The sequence below is a fragment of the Scatophagus argus genome, chromosome 4 (assembly GCF_020382885.2).
Source record: "Scatophagus argus isolate fScaArg1 chromosome 4, fScaArg1.pri, whole genome shotgun sequence".
Classification (NCBI taxonomy): domain Eukaryota; kingdom Metazoa; phylum Chordata; class Actinopteri; family Scatophagidae; genus Scatophagus; species Scatophagus argus.
The window spans coordinates 25,033,820-25,046,288 of record NC_058496.1 but is presented as its reverse complement, the minus strand read 5'-3'; the positions used below and the strand labels follow the sequence as shown (position 1 = coordinate 25,046,288).

Genomic DNA, 12,469 nt, shown 5'->3' with positions numbered 1-12,469 from the left:
TTCTGTTGAAAACAGTTTGTCAGCATAGAAAATGCATTGAAATTAAAAAAAAAAAAGCAAACAACAAAAAAACTGTACAAGTTCACAAATACCAAAATGCAAATATCTGAGAAGCCTCTCCTCAAAATTAAGCTTTTGATGCTTTGTACAAACAATGTTAAAGATTTTCAAACATGCACTAAAAGTGTCTCTTTATTGCCACTTATCAAGAGTGCATCAAGTTAGTAAGACCAGATTGTAACTTGTCATGTATTTGTAAAGTTGTACACTTTTTTTTTTCCTCTTCAGAGCACAATTGTTAGGAAAAGTGAACTTCTTTTTTAATGCCCAGAAGATAAAATTACCCAAAATACAAAATAATGATATTATAACCCTTTCTGACTTACAGCAAATAGGACTAATGCCGTTTTCAAACAGCATCAGGGATGTGCTTCTGTTAACAGTGAATGGGCAGTGAATGATTATTTAGATACAGTGAACTTTCTTTTAATCAGAATATATACAGAAATCACTGCTGCTGTACATTTCAAGCACTTGGCAAAGGTTTTTCCTAAATACAGTCATTTAAATGTAGAGTGCTTTTTCAAATCTGTTTTGGTCCAGTGAACTAATAAACAAAGTTGATCCCAACCTGGCCTAGCAGGTTGGGATCACTGGTAGAGGTTAATAAATCAGAGACTTTCAGGGAATGTTGATCTGCATATAATTTCAACACTCGATTTTAAAGTATACTTACCATAGACTGTATAATAATTGTGGACTACCATTTGAAAAGCCTTGAGTGTGGCATTGTGAATCTGATTGAGAACCTGAGGACATGCCATGGTAGTCTCTTGTCAATCAGAAGTTGGCACACTTTAAAGCATTCCCAGCTTCATTGTCTGGACCATAATTTACTCAATGAACATCATGCTGTATTAGTGAAAGTAGCGATTCCTTAGGATACTGTTCACTGAGGTAATAAATCAAGTGAGATGTAGAGTAATTTTCTCTTAAAATTATATGTAGTCAGACTTGTTTCTGAATCCCCTGCTGGACATTAGAAAGAAAAAGTTTTAAAGCACTGTGTATCAACAATAACAATAACTTAGCAATAAAGTCTTGTCTCCGTGGCTTCACTTTTCAGACACGGGGGCACAGTCCATTTATTATACTGTCTGTGGTCAGCACCTGCTTCTCTTTGAAATATTGTCATTAAAATGCTGTTGAAACAAAGGTTAGGAGCAACTGTATTGTCAACAATACTGTCACCCAACAGATGCTGTTACTGATATACTGATATTTCAGAGTACATTAGTATAGTGTGTAAAACTCTGATAATTGTTCATACATACTTTTTTTCTTACAATTTGATAGGGAAAACATTTTAAATAATTGTAACCATTGTACTGAGCAGGATAATTCATCAGACCATTTGTTTTTAAATGAGCTCAAACATGTCTTGTCTTTTCTGTACAATAATTAAATGTCAGTCATCAGGTGACACATACAAATATATCTGCAATAAGCTAATTTTTTGATGGATGATGGATGACAAGACACCTTTTGACTTGCAACATTGGAAAGTGAATTAAATACTGAAATTTACCTCAAACAACAATCAGATCAATGGGGAAATTAGATGATTGCAAAGATGCTTAAACTGCACTTGTTCTTTCTTTTTCAGGTATATGTGAAAGTTAATTAAAGCTCAGAGCAGGGAATCTTCCTGACAGAGCAACTCCTCCTGCAGGACAATGTGCAACTTGAGGGTTAGGGGGGACAAAAAGCCACACATAAATCAAATTTCCCTTTGTTGTATTGGTATGCGTGATGAGCAACAACGCTATTAATGGCGCTGATCCATCAGCACCATTTATACCAGAGAATTTGCATGTCTGTTGTATATTTAACCCCTTCTGGCCAGGACTACAGCTGTTTACACACTTTGGTACTGCCAGCAGAGGCTGAGGTGGTGAATCTGTAGCAGTGATGTGTAGAGCAGGAACATTCGAGTTTATTATCTGATTAAGTCATCTAGAAAATGAGTCAGCATCTATTTTGATTTGTTGGTCTGTCATTTAAGGCATTTTCCAAGACAAAAATGTAAAACATTTTATGGTTTCAGCATCTCTTTGGATTTCTGGTTTTTTCTTGTCCTGAGTTGCAGTAAATTGAGTATCTTTGAGTTTTGGACTGTTTGCCATTTTTCATGTTTGTTTTCTGATGATTTACAGACCCAGTAACATTAATCAAACCCCAAAACAAACTAAAGTTGTGGTTTACTTCATGAACTAATGATAGTAATCCTGTTTTGTGTTGTTTAAGTGTTAATTAAAAAAACAACACAGATGAGATTTTGCCAATTTCTCTGCATTGTGAAGCTGACTAGAACATGGCTGTATTGTATATTGTTTGTGTTCTATGGAGATTCATTTCAAATTACATGCTTTGAAAGTGTTTATTTGTGTTTGTGTTAGAATAAGACAGCAACAAAAGTAATTTGGAGTCTTGGAGTTTATGTTGCCACAAATTTTAGGAAAATAAAAACACCCTAAGTGATGAAGTGTAAATGTGATTGTGTGCAGGGAAACAACAATATAAAACAAAGAAAATTACTTGTGTTTTTTCTGCTGCGCTGCGGGAATATTTATTGGATTCTGCCTCATCTGTTGTAATCAATAACGTGACCACCTTGTTTTTTTATGAAACGCACTTACTCTTAATTTCATCCACCAGTGGTTTTAGAGAGAAGAATGTGGAGTTACCTATAAGACTTTGACATTATAAATCACCCCTTGAGACCAGATTGTATAGCAGTATCGATTGATCCTGATATATCACAGAAATTTACTGTCACTTCTGTTTTTAATTAAAGATACAATCAGTCAGATAATGACTTAATTGAATTTTACAGAAGATTGAGTTTTATTGCCCCATGCTTTACGAATTTAGTTACGGAAGTCCATTTTATCATGGTTGTCAGGGGTGAGCTGCTGTGCTGCCTTGTCCTTCTGTAGCTGCTGCTGCCCTGTGTACAGCACAGGGAAGAAAGTGTCACAGGATTGGTTTTCCTTGAGCTGCCTCCACATCCATGAATCATAGATTTTATCTATTATGGGAGGGATAATAGATAAAATCTACTCAAATCCCACCGTGACACCTCCTGGTGGAGTGATGGCCGCTCGACACAGACGAGAAGTGTGGAAGAGGATGCCTGAGATGTTGGTGTTGCAGAGCCAAGTGGGGAGTAACGTGCATACTTTAGATTTAGTTTGATCTAAGTGATGTAGATGAATGAGAAGGTGCAAACTCAAATTTGTAATGAGGTCATTGTATGGGATATTGCAAAGCTCTTTATGCCCGTAGATGTGCTGAACATGTTCAATAAGACAAAAATTGGTCTGAAATGTGTACCAAATGAACTTTAGGCAACATGATCTGCAACTTATTTGCATTCTCTCCCTTTATTCCTCTTTACTCTCTCCAACCTGATGATATATATTTTTTTGGTGAAAATCTGTAACAGCATGCTTATTGATGAGCCTTAGGTTAAAGTTTAATATAAACCTTGTTTAAATGTTGAAGATTAGTTAGCAAACCTGTACAAACTATATGCTCATTCAGTAAAGTACGTGACAAGACCTGTTAATGTTGGCAGACATCTTCTTTGGCTAAATACAATTGATTGTATGATTCAGATATTAAGAAATATTATTCTGTTTTCCAAGGTTTGATTATTTTTGTGTCTGCTTTTCTTTTTTATGATGTGATCTGTTGCTGTTGCTCCTGACATATTCAAGACCTAAACCCCCAAGCAAAATGTTCTATATATTATCAGCATTGGTTCAATACGTCAGCGTTTACTGTGATATATTCAGATTTTTTGGTGACTTCAACTTCGAATAAGAGATCAGTAATATGAGTTTATAATGATAGATCTACTGGCAGATTTTGACATGTTTGGAATAAATCATTTGATATCTACAGTTTGTCAGTTCTTTTTACTTTTAAATGTAAAATTCCCACAGGTAAGGGTGGAGCTGATTTGAACTATTTTAATATGTTCAGAGAAAACATAATTAATTATTGAGTCTTAAAAGTATTTTTTTTTTTAAAGTGGAAAGTCAAGCTACATTATTTCATTTATAGAAAACAACATGTTTCAGGAACTTTTTAGAAATGAGGGTAAAACAGAATAGCTGCTTTAGACTCAAGAAAACTGTGACTTAATCCCAAAAAATAGTTTCCTCCTATTAAAACAAGCTGAAATTGGAAATACCCAACTAAAGTACAAGTGCCTGTGAATTGGTCACATAGAAATGTGGTAATCTGAAACTAATCTGCATTGACAGCTAAAGCAACAGGGACACATATTTTGCAGAAACCCTAAAAAATATTGAACCCTTCAAAATCATATAGCAGTTTTATCAGCTTCTTTTATATGCTGAGATGCTGATTTGTATAATTTTATCCAATATTAAATCATTTTGGCCACTTTCCTGTCCATTTTCCTAACAAATAAGATAAATGTCAGTAACGTCATGTGTTTCATAGGGTTTTGGTCAGGGTTGTGTACTTATAAATGTTATATTCTTGCTATTCTTCAACCAGTATGATCATGAAAAACAGGTGTTAAACTTCAGCAGCAAAGACAGTACAAAATGTGAGTTCAGAATGTATTTCTGGATTTTTTTTTAACAAAATGACCCAATGACTGATGTTTTGGAGGGGAAAAAAGCAGCTGGCTGGTACAAAAGTTATTGCTGAAAAGGTGACCTTCACCACAATATGAAATGTATGTCAAGAAGATCCGTACAGTAGAGCTGCTTTAGCACTGAAGAACTGCACTTCAGAACTGATTAAGCTCAGCTAAATGCTAATACCAGCAAGCTAACAAAAAATGGTGGTATATGTGTAACAGGTGGTTGTGGCTACATGATAAAACATACTGCAGCTAAGATGAAACAAAGCTCTATAGCCATGGTAGCGACTCTGAGGCTGTTTGAGCACAGCAGTGCTTTGAGCTAAATGCTAACATCAGCATAACATGTTGATGTTTATCAGGTATAATGTTGTTTAACATCATAATATATGGTTGTGAAATAGTTTTTACCAGAAAGTTCAGCTAAGCTGATGAAAATGTAACATGTTTTGCAGGAATAAACCACCATACTGGAGAAATTGCAGTTCTGACCAGGATGATGGCGCTAGAAGAAGAGGAATGTTATAAGACCAGTGTGTAGGACTTCTGTAGGACAATGACATTCAGAATCAGAATCAGCTTTATTTGCCAAGTACGTGTGACCATACAAGGAATTTGACTCAGGATTTTTCTCTCTCCTGTGCACAATACAAAATACAAAACATTGAAAATAATAATAATGAAAATAAAGTATTTACCAAAAGGAAAAAAACAAGATATAAATATATGTACATGGTGTGCAAACAGTGTGATGTTCATGCAATGGCAGGTGGATTACAGGGAGATCAGGGAGACAGCCTTGGGAAAGGAACTGTTTTTGTGTCTGGTAGTCTTGGCATACAGAGCTTACCAGAGGGAAGCAGAACAAACAGTTTATGTGCAGGGTGTGAGAGGTCTGCAGTAATGCTTCCTGCCCGTTTTTTGACCCTGGACTGGTATAAGTCCTGAATGGAGGGGACTGGGAATGGAGGGGAATGGAGGCCCCGATGATTTTTCCTGCAGACCTGATTATCTGTTGTAGTCTGTTCCTGTCCTGTTTGGTGGCTGATCCAAACAGGACAGTGATCGAAGTGCAGAGAATCAGCATCTCCTGAGGCAGGTTGAACTTCTTCAGCTGTCGCAGAAAGTACAACCTCTGCTGTGCCTCCATGGTTCCCAGTTGATGGTACAGTTATATGTGTATACTGTGAGAATTTATTGCCACTTTAACATCCAAGATAAAGCCTATAAATGCCATTACATTTGATCATTTGAGTGCACTCATTAAGCCTGTGACTGTCAAATAAAAACTCTGTATTTTGTCGCATACAGGAATTTTAAAAATCCTGTGGCAGCTTTCCTGCACTGTCGCACTGCCAGCGATGCTCTGTGGGTTTAAGCGAACTAGGATAAGTTTTGTAACTGATCATTAGCAAGCTTGTTAACTTGAACTTTTGTTTTTCCTCTTCAGTAGGCTAACTTATTATTGAATCAAACATTCTGTATTGTTGAACAAAATGTCAGGGGAAAGTAAACAGAACTAGAGCTATTGTGACTTAACTGTTAGCTCACCAGCAGGTCGCAGCAGTTCGATGTTAGCCTGAAACTGTCCTACAGACTTGAAGTTAGTCTGTGTGTTTTTTGTTTTTATCTATGATTTATTTCATTCAGGTATCATATTTTTGTTTATTTTTTGTTTTATAGACACTTTCTCTTAAGGTCAAAGTCATGTGGACTGACCTTCTAACATACTGTATCACTATATTACTATATAATAAAGATGATGTATTTCTCAGAGATTAAAATCTGTTTTACACTTTGGACCTCAGCATAAAATGTTTACATGACAAGCTTTCTGCATCTTCATCTTGCAGTGCATTGAAATGAAATAAAAAATAAGTCAGGCCTTATGCCAATTGCAGTGCAGCCTGCAGTATAAACTTTTATTTCAGTTTGTGTTTTACTCTTTATCAACAAATAATATGAATAAATTTATTATGCGTTTTGGTGTAGATGTTCACCCACCTCCTCCCACTCCCACAAATCTACTCGGCCGGCACAAACTGTAAAGCCACTCTAGTCACCTTGAAATTTCCTCTGCTATTTTCCAATTAAAAGCTTAATAGCCCTTGAGACAGGCTTCATGTGGGGAAGTTTACCATGCTCTTATTCTCTGTAAGCCACATAGGCTCAGATCCCATTATTTGCTTGAATAAACCTTTTTTACGGTCAGAAATGGGCCCCGCCTTTGTCCGGTGTTATGTTTCAATGACCTCTATTAGTCCAGCAGAAGGGTCGTATCAGCATCCTCGACATAGTTCCCAAAGGGCTTTTATACATGTAGAGACCTAATCATTTAAGTTATGTATGATTGTGTAAAAGGTGCGAGAAGCTGCAAGCGTTTTGTCTGAATTAAGTCTTAGGCTTTAGTCTGTGGGCCTGCAGGCAACAGGGAGGATAAATACAGACAGATGTCCTGACTTTTAAAATTAAGTTTTACATGATCTTTGACTGCATGCTCTCATTATTTTCTCAAAATGAACCTTTTTTGATATGTCTCAAGAATTGTCAAAACCTGATTTGCCATATTTTTAGGAACCTACAAAGCTTGTGCAGACTTAATCTTGCATTTAATCTTTTAATGTTCCGTAAAGGTTTAATTGGGTGTTTGCTTAATAATGTTTCATGGTTGACAGCTGGGATTTTGATAAAGATGACAGCTGACTTTGGACTCATGGTTACACCTTTTCTTGGACATTTAAAAGAAACTTTAAATTTCAACTGACAGTTGAAATTTAAAGTTTCTTTTAAATGTCTTGTTAAAATAAGGTGTGTTTAAATGGTCATTCCTGCAGAGACTCCAGCATTTGCTGCAGTCTATAAAATGTTACAAATTTGACAGCTGGGGATGTAATATTTTTGTACATTTGAGTTAGGACAAAAATGATATTAAACATGTCTTTTTTACTTATGATCCCATTTGGTCTTGATGCTTGATGTCTTGATGTTAATATGGCCTTTAAACCAGTTTGGGTGCCAGTTTAGTCTCTGATTTTTAATGGATGCTTGTTTCATACAGGGACTCATTTAAGGCATTTTTTAACAGATGTGGTGCCAAATGTTTTTATATTTAGTCTGAGTTTATCTTACATGCTTACATGCATATGTGTATTTATGATGCCATAATCAGTTTAAATGACATGTTTTTTCATGAACAGATCTGATATATGCATTTGAATAAATCCACGTATGATGGCCTGCATTTATATTTTGTGGTGTTACAGGACTGTTGTACGCTTTTGCCTTTTGGGACCATTTCTGAGGATAATGTTGCTGTTATGAAGAATCTCACCATTTCATACCAACTGCAGGAATAAGTCCTGCAACCTCTAAACCACTGAAAATACATGGAGAGCCTATTTGGTTCAGTTTCAAGACAGAATGTGTCTGGTCCCCTTGAATCTTGCCAGAGGCATTTCCCTGAGCTGGAAAGTTATTGTTTTAAAGGAAACTCTACAAACATGTGAACCTAACAGGGAAACATGTTGGGTTATCTGATCCTCACCGGCAGTTTTTTTTCCTCTCCCACACCAGCCTCACATGGATATTTTTTGCAGCGTGCAAGCGCCTTGACGCGAGTGACAGCGTTTGTTTACTAGTCTCCATAAGTGCGTGTCAGCCTGATGCATATCTGTGCTGTCAGCCAAGAGAAAGGTGGATCCTTCAATACAAGCCAACACCTCTTATCCTCATCCTGTCATGCGTGTGGCAGAGCAGCTCCATCCAGCCCCATCTCTCGGGCAACGACACTCCCGCCCTCGTCTTGCCTCTCCGCAAATGCACTTGTGCGTCCTGGAAAACACCCTGCATCTGACAGAATGAATGGCTACGGGTCCCCTTACCTGTACATGGGGGCTCCGGTGTCTCAGCCCCGGGCCCCGCTCCAGAGGACCCCAAAGTGCGCGCGGTGCCGGAACCACGGCGTGCTGTCGTGGCTCAAAGGTCACAAACGCTACTGCCGCTTCAAGGACTGCACCTGCGAGAAATGCATCCTCATCATCGAGCGGCAGCGCGTCATGGCGGCGCAGGTGGCGCTCCGCAGGCAGCAGGCCAACGAGAACCTGGAGAGCCTCATCCCGGAGTCACTCAGAGTACTGTCCGGCATCGGCATCTCCGGAGCCGGCGAGGGGAACCAGGGAGCCCCGCCGAGGACGGAGGAGGTGGAGTTGAGGTGGAGCAGCACGGAGCCGGTGCAGGCCGAAGCACAAACATGCACAGGTAGGAGAGTGATGAAGGGTGACGTTTGACTTTCTGATTTTTATTTATTTATTTTTACCTATTTGCTTATTTATTTACTTTTTTTTTTTTTTTTTTAAATACAAACAGTTTTAAACCGGTGCCCAATAAATAATAAAAATCGTAATAAAACCGTAACAAAAAATGTGAAAGGTCAGTGCATTCTTAAAAACAATCAAATGCAACGAAGAGACGGAGATTTGGATGTTTCTAATCTTGATGTGACGCCTGTTTGGTATTTTCACACAAATTATTCCCTGTTAACTTAAGATGCTGTCATTTCTATATTTTAAGTAAGGTTTCAGTTACACAGCGGTGCCACAAACACATTCGTTTACATTTCTTGTGACATTATTTATGAGGTAATTTATTCAGTCCGAATTCATCCTTATATTTACATCAATAAAGATAAGAAAAATAAGACGCAGAAGAGACAGAATAGATAACAAAATAATGAGCAAATTCTGTGTTATGTTTAAAACTGTCCATATGCTAAGAATACCATGTGTTTGTGCTGAAGGTAAAAATGAATAATGTTTGTTTCGTGACATGTTTTAGCCTACAAGATGTTTGTGAAAAAGGTTAGATCTGAACAAAAGCAACAAGCCTGGTTTATGCATTTTTTAAGTTATTAATAGGATAGAAGACCTGTTCGTTCTGTATTGTTATAATTATTCGATAAATATAAAAATGGTAGTATTTCGTCTGTATTTACTAATGTCTTTACATTTTTTTCTTTTACATTCTTTTTTTTAAGTAGATTTTGTGAATTATCTGAGACGTGTGATCATTTGGAGGCTGTAAAGGTACTTATCCCCAAATATTAACTATTCAGATTTCACTATTTTACGTCACTTTGTTGTTGAGCAAATTAGTCTTTATTGTTCAGGGTTATTTTCCTCCCACACAGCGGCCTAGTAATTAGTGAATACTTCACAGTGCAGACTTCGGCTGTTTCCACTGTGAGACCAAAACATCTGAGCAGCGATCAGCTGAGTGCTGAGCCTCTCAGCCCGAGCTCAGTGCTTAACAGATTGCAGTAATCAGCGGAGGACTGCAGGCCCCAATCGAATGTAATCGCCATATTCTATGCAGGAGGTCAACTCCAGATGAAATGTTACCGAGACAAAAGTCGTTTGTTTACAAAATGTGGACAAAAGGCATCGACTGTAGATTCCTCACAGACACGAGGTCAGCACTTAGTGTTAACAACTTTGAGGAAAATGTTGTTGGAGACAAGATGGCAAGAGGTTAATTGTATGTTACGTTTCCTCTTGTGAGTTTAGGGGCGGTTTGGCTTTAAACGAACCAGGAGATTGTATTAAGTGCAGAGAAGAAATGTTTCAGGAGTCAGATTATTGTGTCCGATTCATTTAATACCTCGGCAGATATGTACGTGCCTTCACTGCAAGCTCAATGTTTGTTTTCACTCTGTGTTTCCTGCCCAAACTTGTTTCCTGACTGTTTGTTTCCGCGTCTTGCAGAGCCCACAGAGGACAGTCCTGATGAGGTGTCAGGGGCTGAAAACGGGGAGAACTCCAGTGAGAAGGAGCAAGACCCGGTCAGCTCCCCCGAGGGCTCCAAACCAAACTCCTGCTACACCCCAGAGCCTCCAGAAACCCCCTCCCACCCGGAGGAGGAGAGCCGCTACAGCCTCCCCAAAACCGGCAGCACCGAGAAGGAAGCCAAACCCGAGAGCTCCCCCAAGTATCCCGTCAGCCCCGCGGAGCAGAGCGTGTTGATCGAAGGCCTCGCCGGCTCTATCAACCTGCCCTTCAGCCTCCGAGCCAACCGGCCGCCGCTGGAGGTCCTCAAGAAGATATTCCCCGCTCACAAGCCTCCTGTCCTGGAGCTCATCCTCAGAGGCTGCGGGGGAGATCTGGTGGGGGCCATCGAGGTGCTGCTGTCCAGCCGGGGTCCTGACGGGAGCGCGCATCCACACGCCGACCCGCAACCGGACGCCCTGATGCTGCCTTCAAATGGACACCTGTTCGAGCACACGCTGGGCTCCTACCACCCGGTGTCCTCCTCCGCTAAGTGGTCGGTGGGCTCTGCTTTCCGGGTCCCCGAGTCCCTGCGCTTCACATCCGACTCCGCCTCGGGCGTGGTGTCCACCAGCCCGCTGGCTGTCCCCCTGCAGCACCCGTCCTTTCCGCAGCCCATGCGCTACCCGCTCATGCTGCTCAACTCTCTGACTAGCAGCCAGGCCAGCCCCTTCGTGCACAACGACGTGACTCTGTGGAATACCATGGCCTTGCAGCAGCAGTACCAGCTCCGCTCGACGGCCCAGTACGTGTCTCCTTTCTCCCCCGCAGCTCCCGCCGGCTCGGGTGGGTCCGTGTTCCGTGGCTCGCCCATCCTCCCCTCCAGATCCTCAGAGGAGCAGCGCATGAGCATCCAGGAGGAGAGCTGCACGCTGGGACCCAAACCCGGCCTCTACTCCCCTGTTGAGGAGTACGAAGAACGCTCCGACTCCACAGACTCCCGCATCCTGAACTCCTCCGCCTAGAACAGATGCTGATGATGGACTAATACAGCAGAGGACACCAAAAATGTATTATTGTGAATGGACAACCAGTGTATGTCGAGTATTTTTGGGTGGGTGGAGGGCGAGGGGTCCTGTGTCTTGTTTGAATTGAATTGTGTCAAGCAATCACCCTTTGATGAGATGATGTTAATCCTCTAACATCAGGCTTTCAAGATGTCATGTGGACACGACCAAAACGGATTCATATTGTTTTGAAAAGCTGTCATCTATTTCCTGTAAGCATGTTTAGTACTGTGAAAACTTTCGATGTAAGGATCATCACTGCATGTTAAGAGTATGCCAAATAAATCAGAGTTTCCCAAATGGATTAGGCTGCTGTCTTTACTCACAGGTATTGTTGATGGCTGAAGTTGTATAAAATATCAAACTAAAATCTTCAGCGAATAAAAATTACCTGTCTGCTTTTTAAGTTCTTAGCTGAGTATGACTTTCATGTTCATGGTGTTCAATAATCCTCCAGTATTTTAAATCAAATTCAACATCAGAGGGTTGTTATGTTAAAGTCAATCATGTTCACCAATATGGCCTCCATTGTAACAGTGGCGAGAAGTAACATCAGGTGTACAGGAGAGACAAACATAACAAATCATATCAGTATAATAATAACAATAACAATATATTTTGCTTAAGTAAAAGCATGCAAGTGATATCAGTGACATGCAAGTTAAGTATCAGAGTAGAAGTACTCACTGTGTACTGCTAATGCTGCGGATGTTTCAGGTTGAGCTCACATTGACTACTTTTTTTTTACTACGGTAACTGAAGCTGTTAGACAAATGGGGTAAAAAGTACAATATTTGCCTCTGAGATGCAGTGGAGTAAAAGTATACAGTCGCACAAAATGGAAATATTGAAGTGAAGTCCAAGTACCTTGGATTTGTACTTAACTCCAGTACTTCGAGTAAATGAAATTAGTTCCATTGTGCAGTCTGGACAGGTCATTGTGGACTGATCCAGCCAGC

General features: G+C 39.8%; 1 protein-coding gene across 1 annotated transcript; it reads left to right on the top strand.

Moving 5' to 3' along the window:
• Positions 1-7,890: 7,890 nt before the first annotated feature.
• dmrt3a (doublesex and mab-3 related transcription factor 3a) lies at positions 7,891-12,049 on the top strand. Its single transcript, XM_046385983.1, has 2 exons — positions 7,891-8,941; positions 10,444-12,049. The coding sequence occupies exons 1-2, from the start codon at positions 8,347-8,349 to the stop codon at positions 11,466-11,468; spliced, it is 1,620 nt and encodes a 539-aa protein (XP_046241939.1). The 5' UTR covers positions 7,891-8,346; the 3' UTR covers positions 11,469-12,049.
• The last annotated feature ends 420 nt before the right edge of the window (positions 12,050-12,469 follow it).

Coding starts and splice junctions, on each gene's coding strand:
- dmrt3a (XM_046385983.1), top strand. CDS start 8,347: ATGCATATCTGTGCTGTCAGCCAAGAGAAAGGTGGATCCTTCAATACA. Junction 8,942..10,443: donor CGAAGCACAAACATGCACAG/GTAGGAGAGTGA, acceptor CGCGTCTTGCAG/AGCCCACAGAGGACAGTCCT.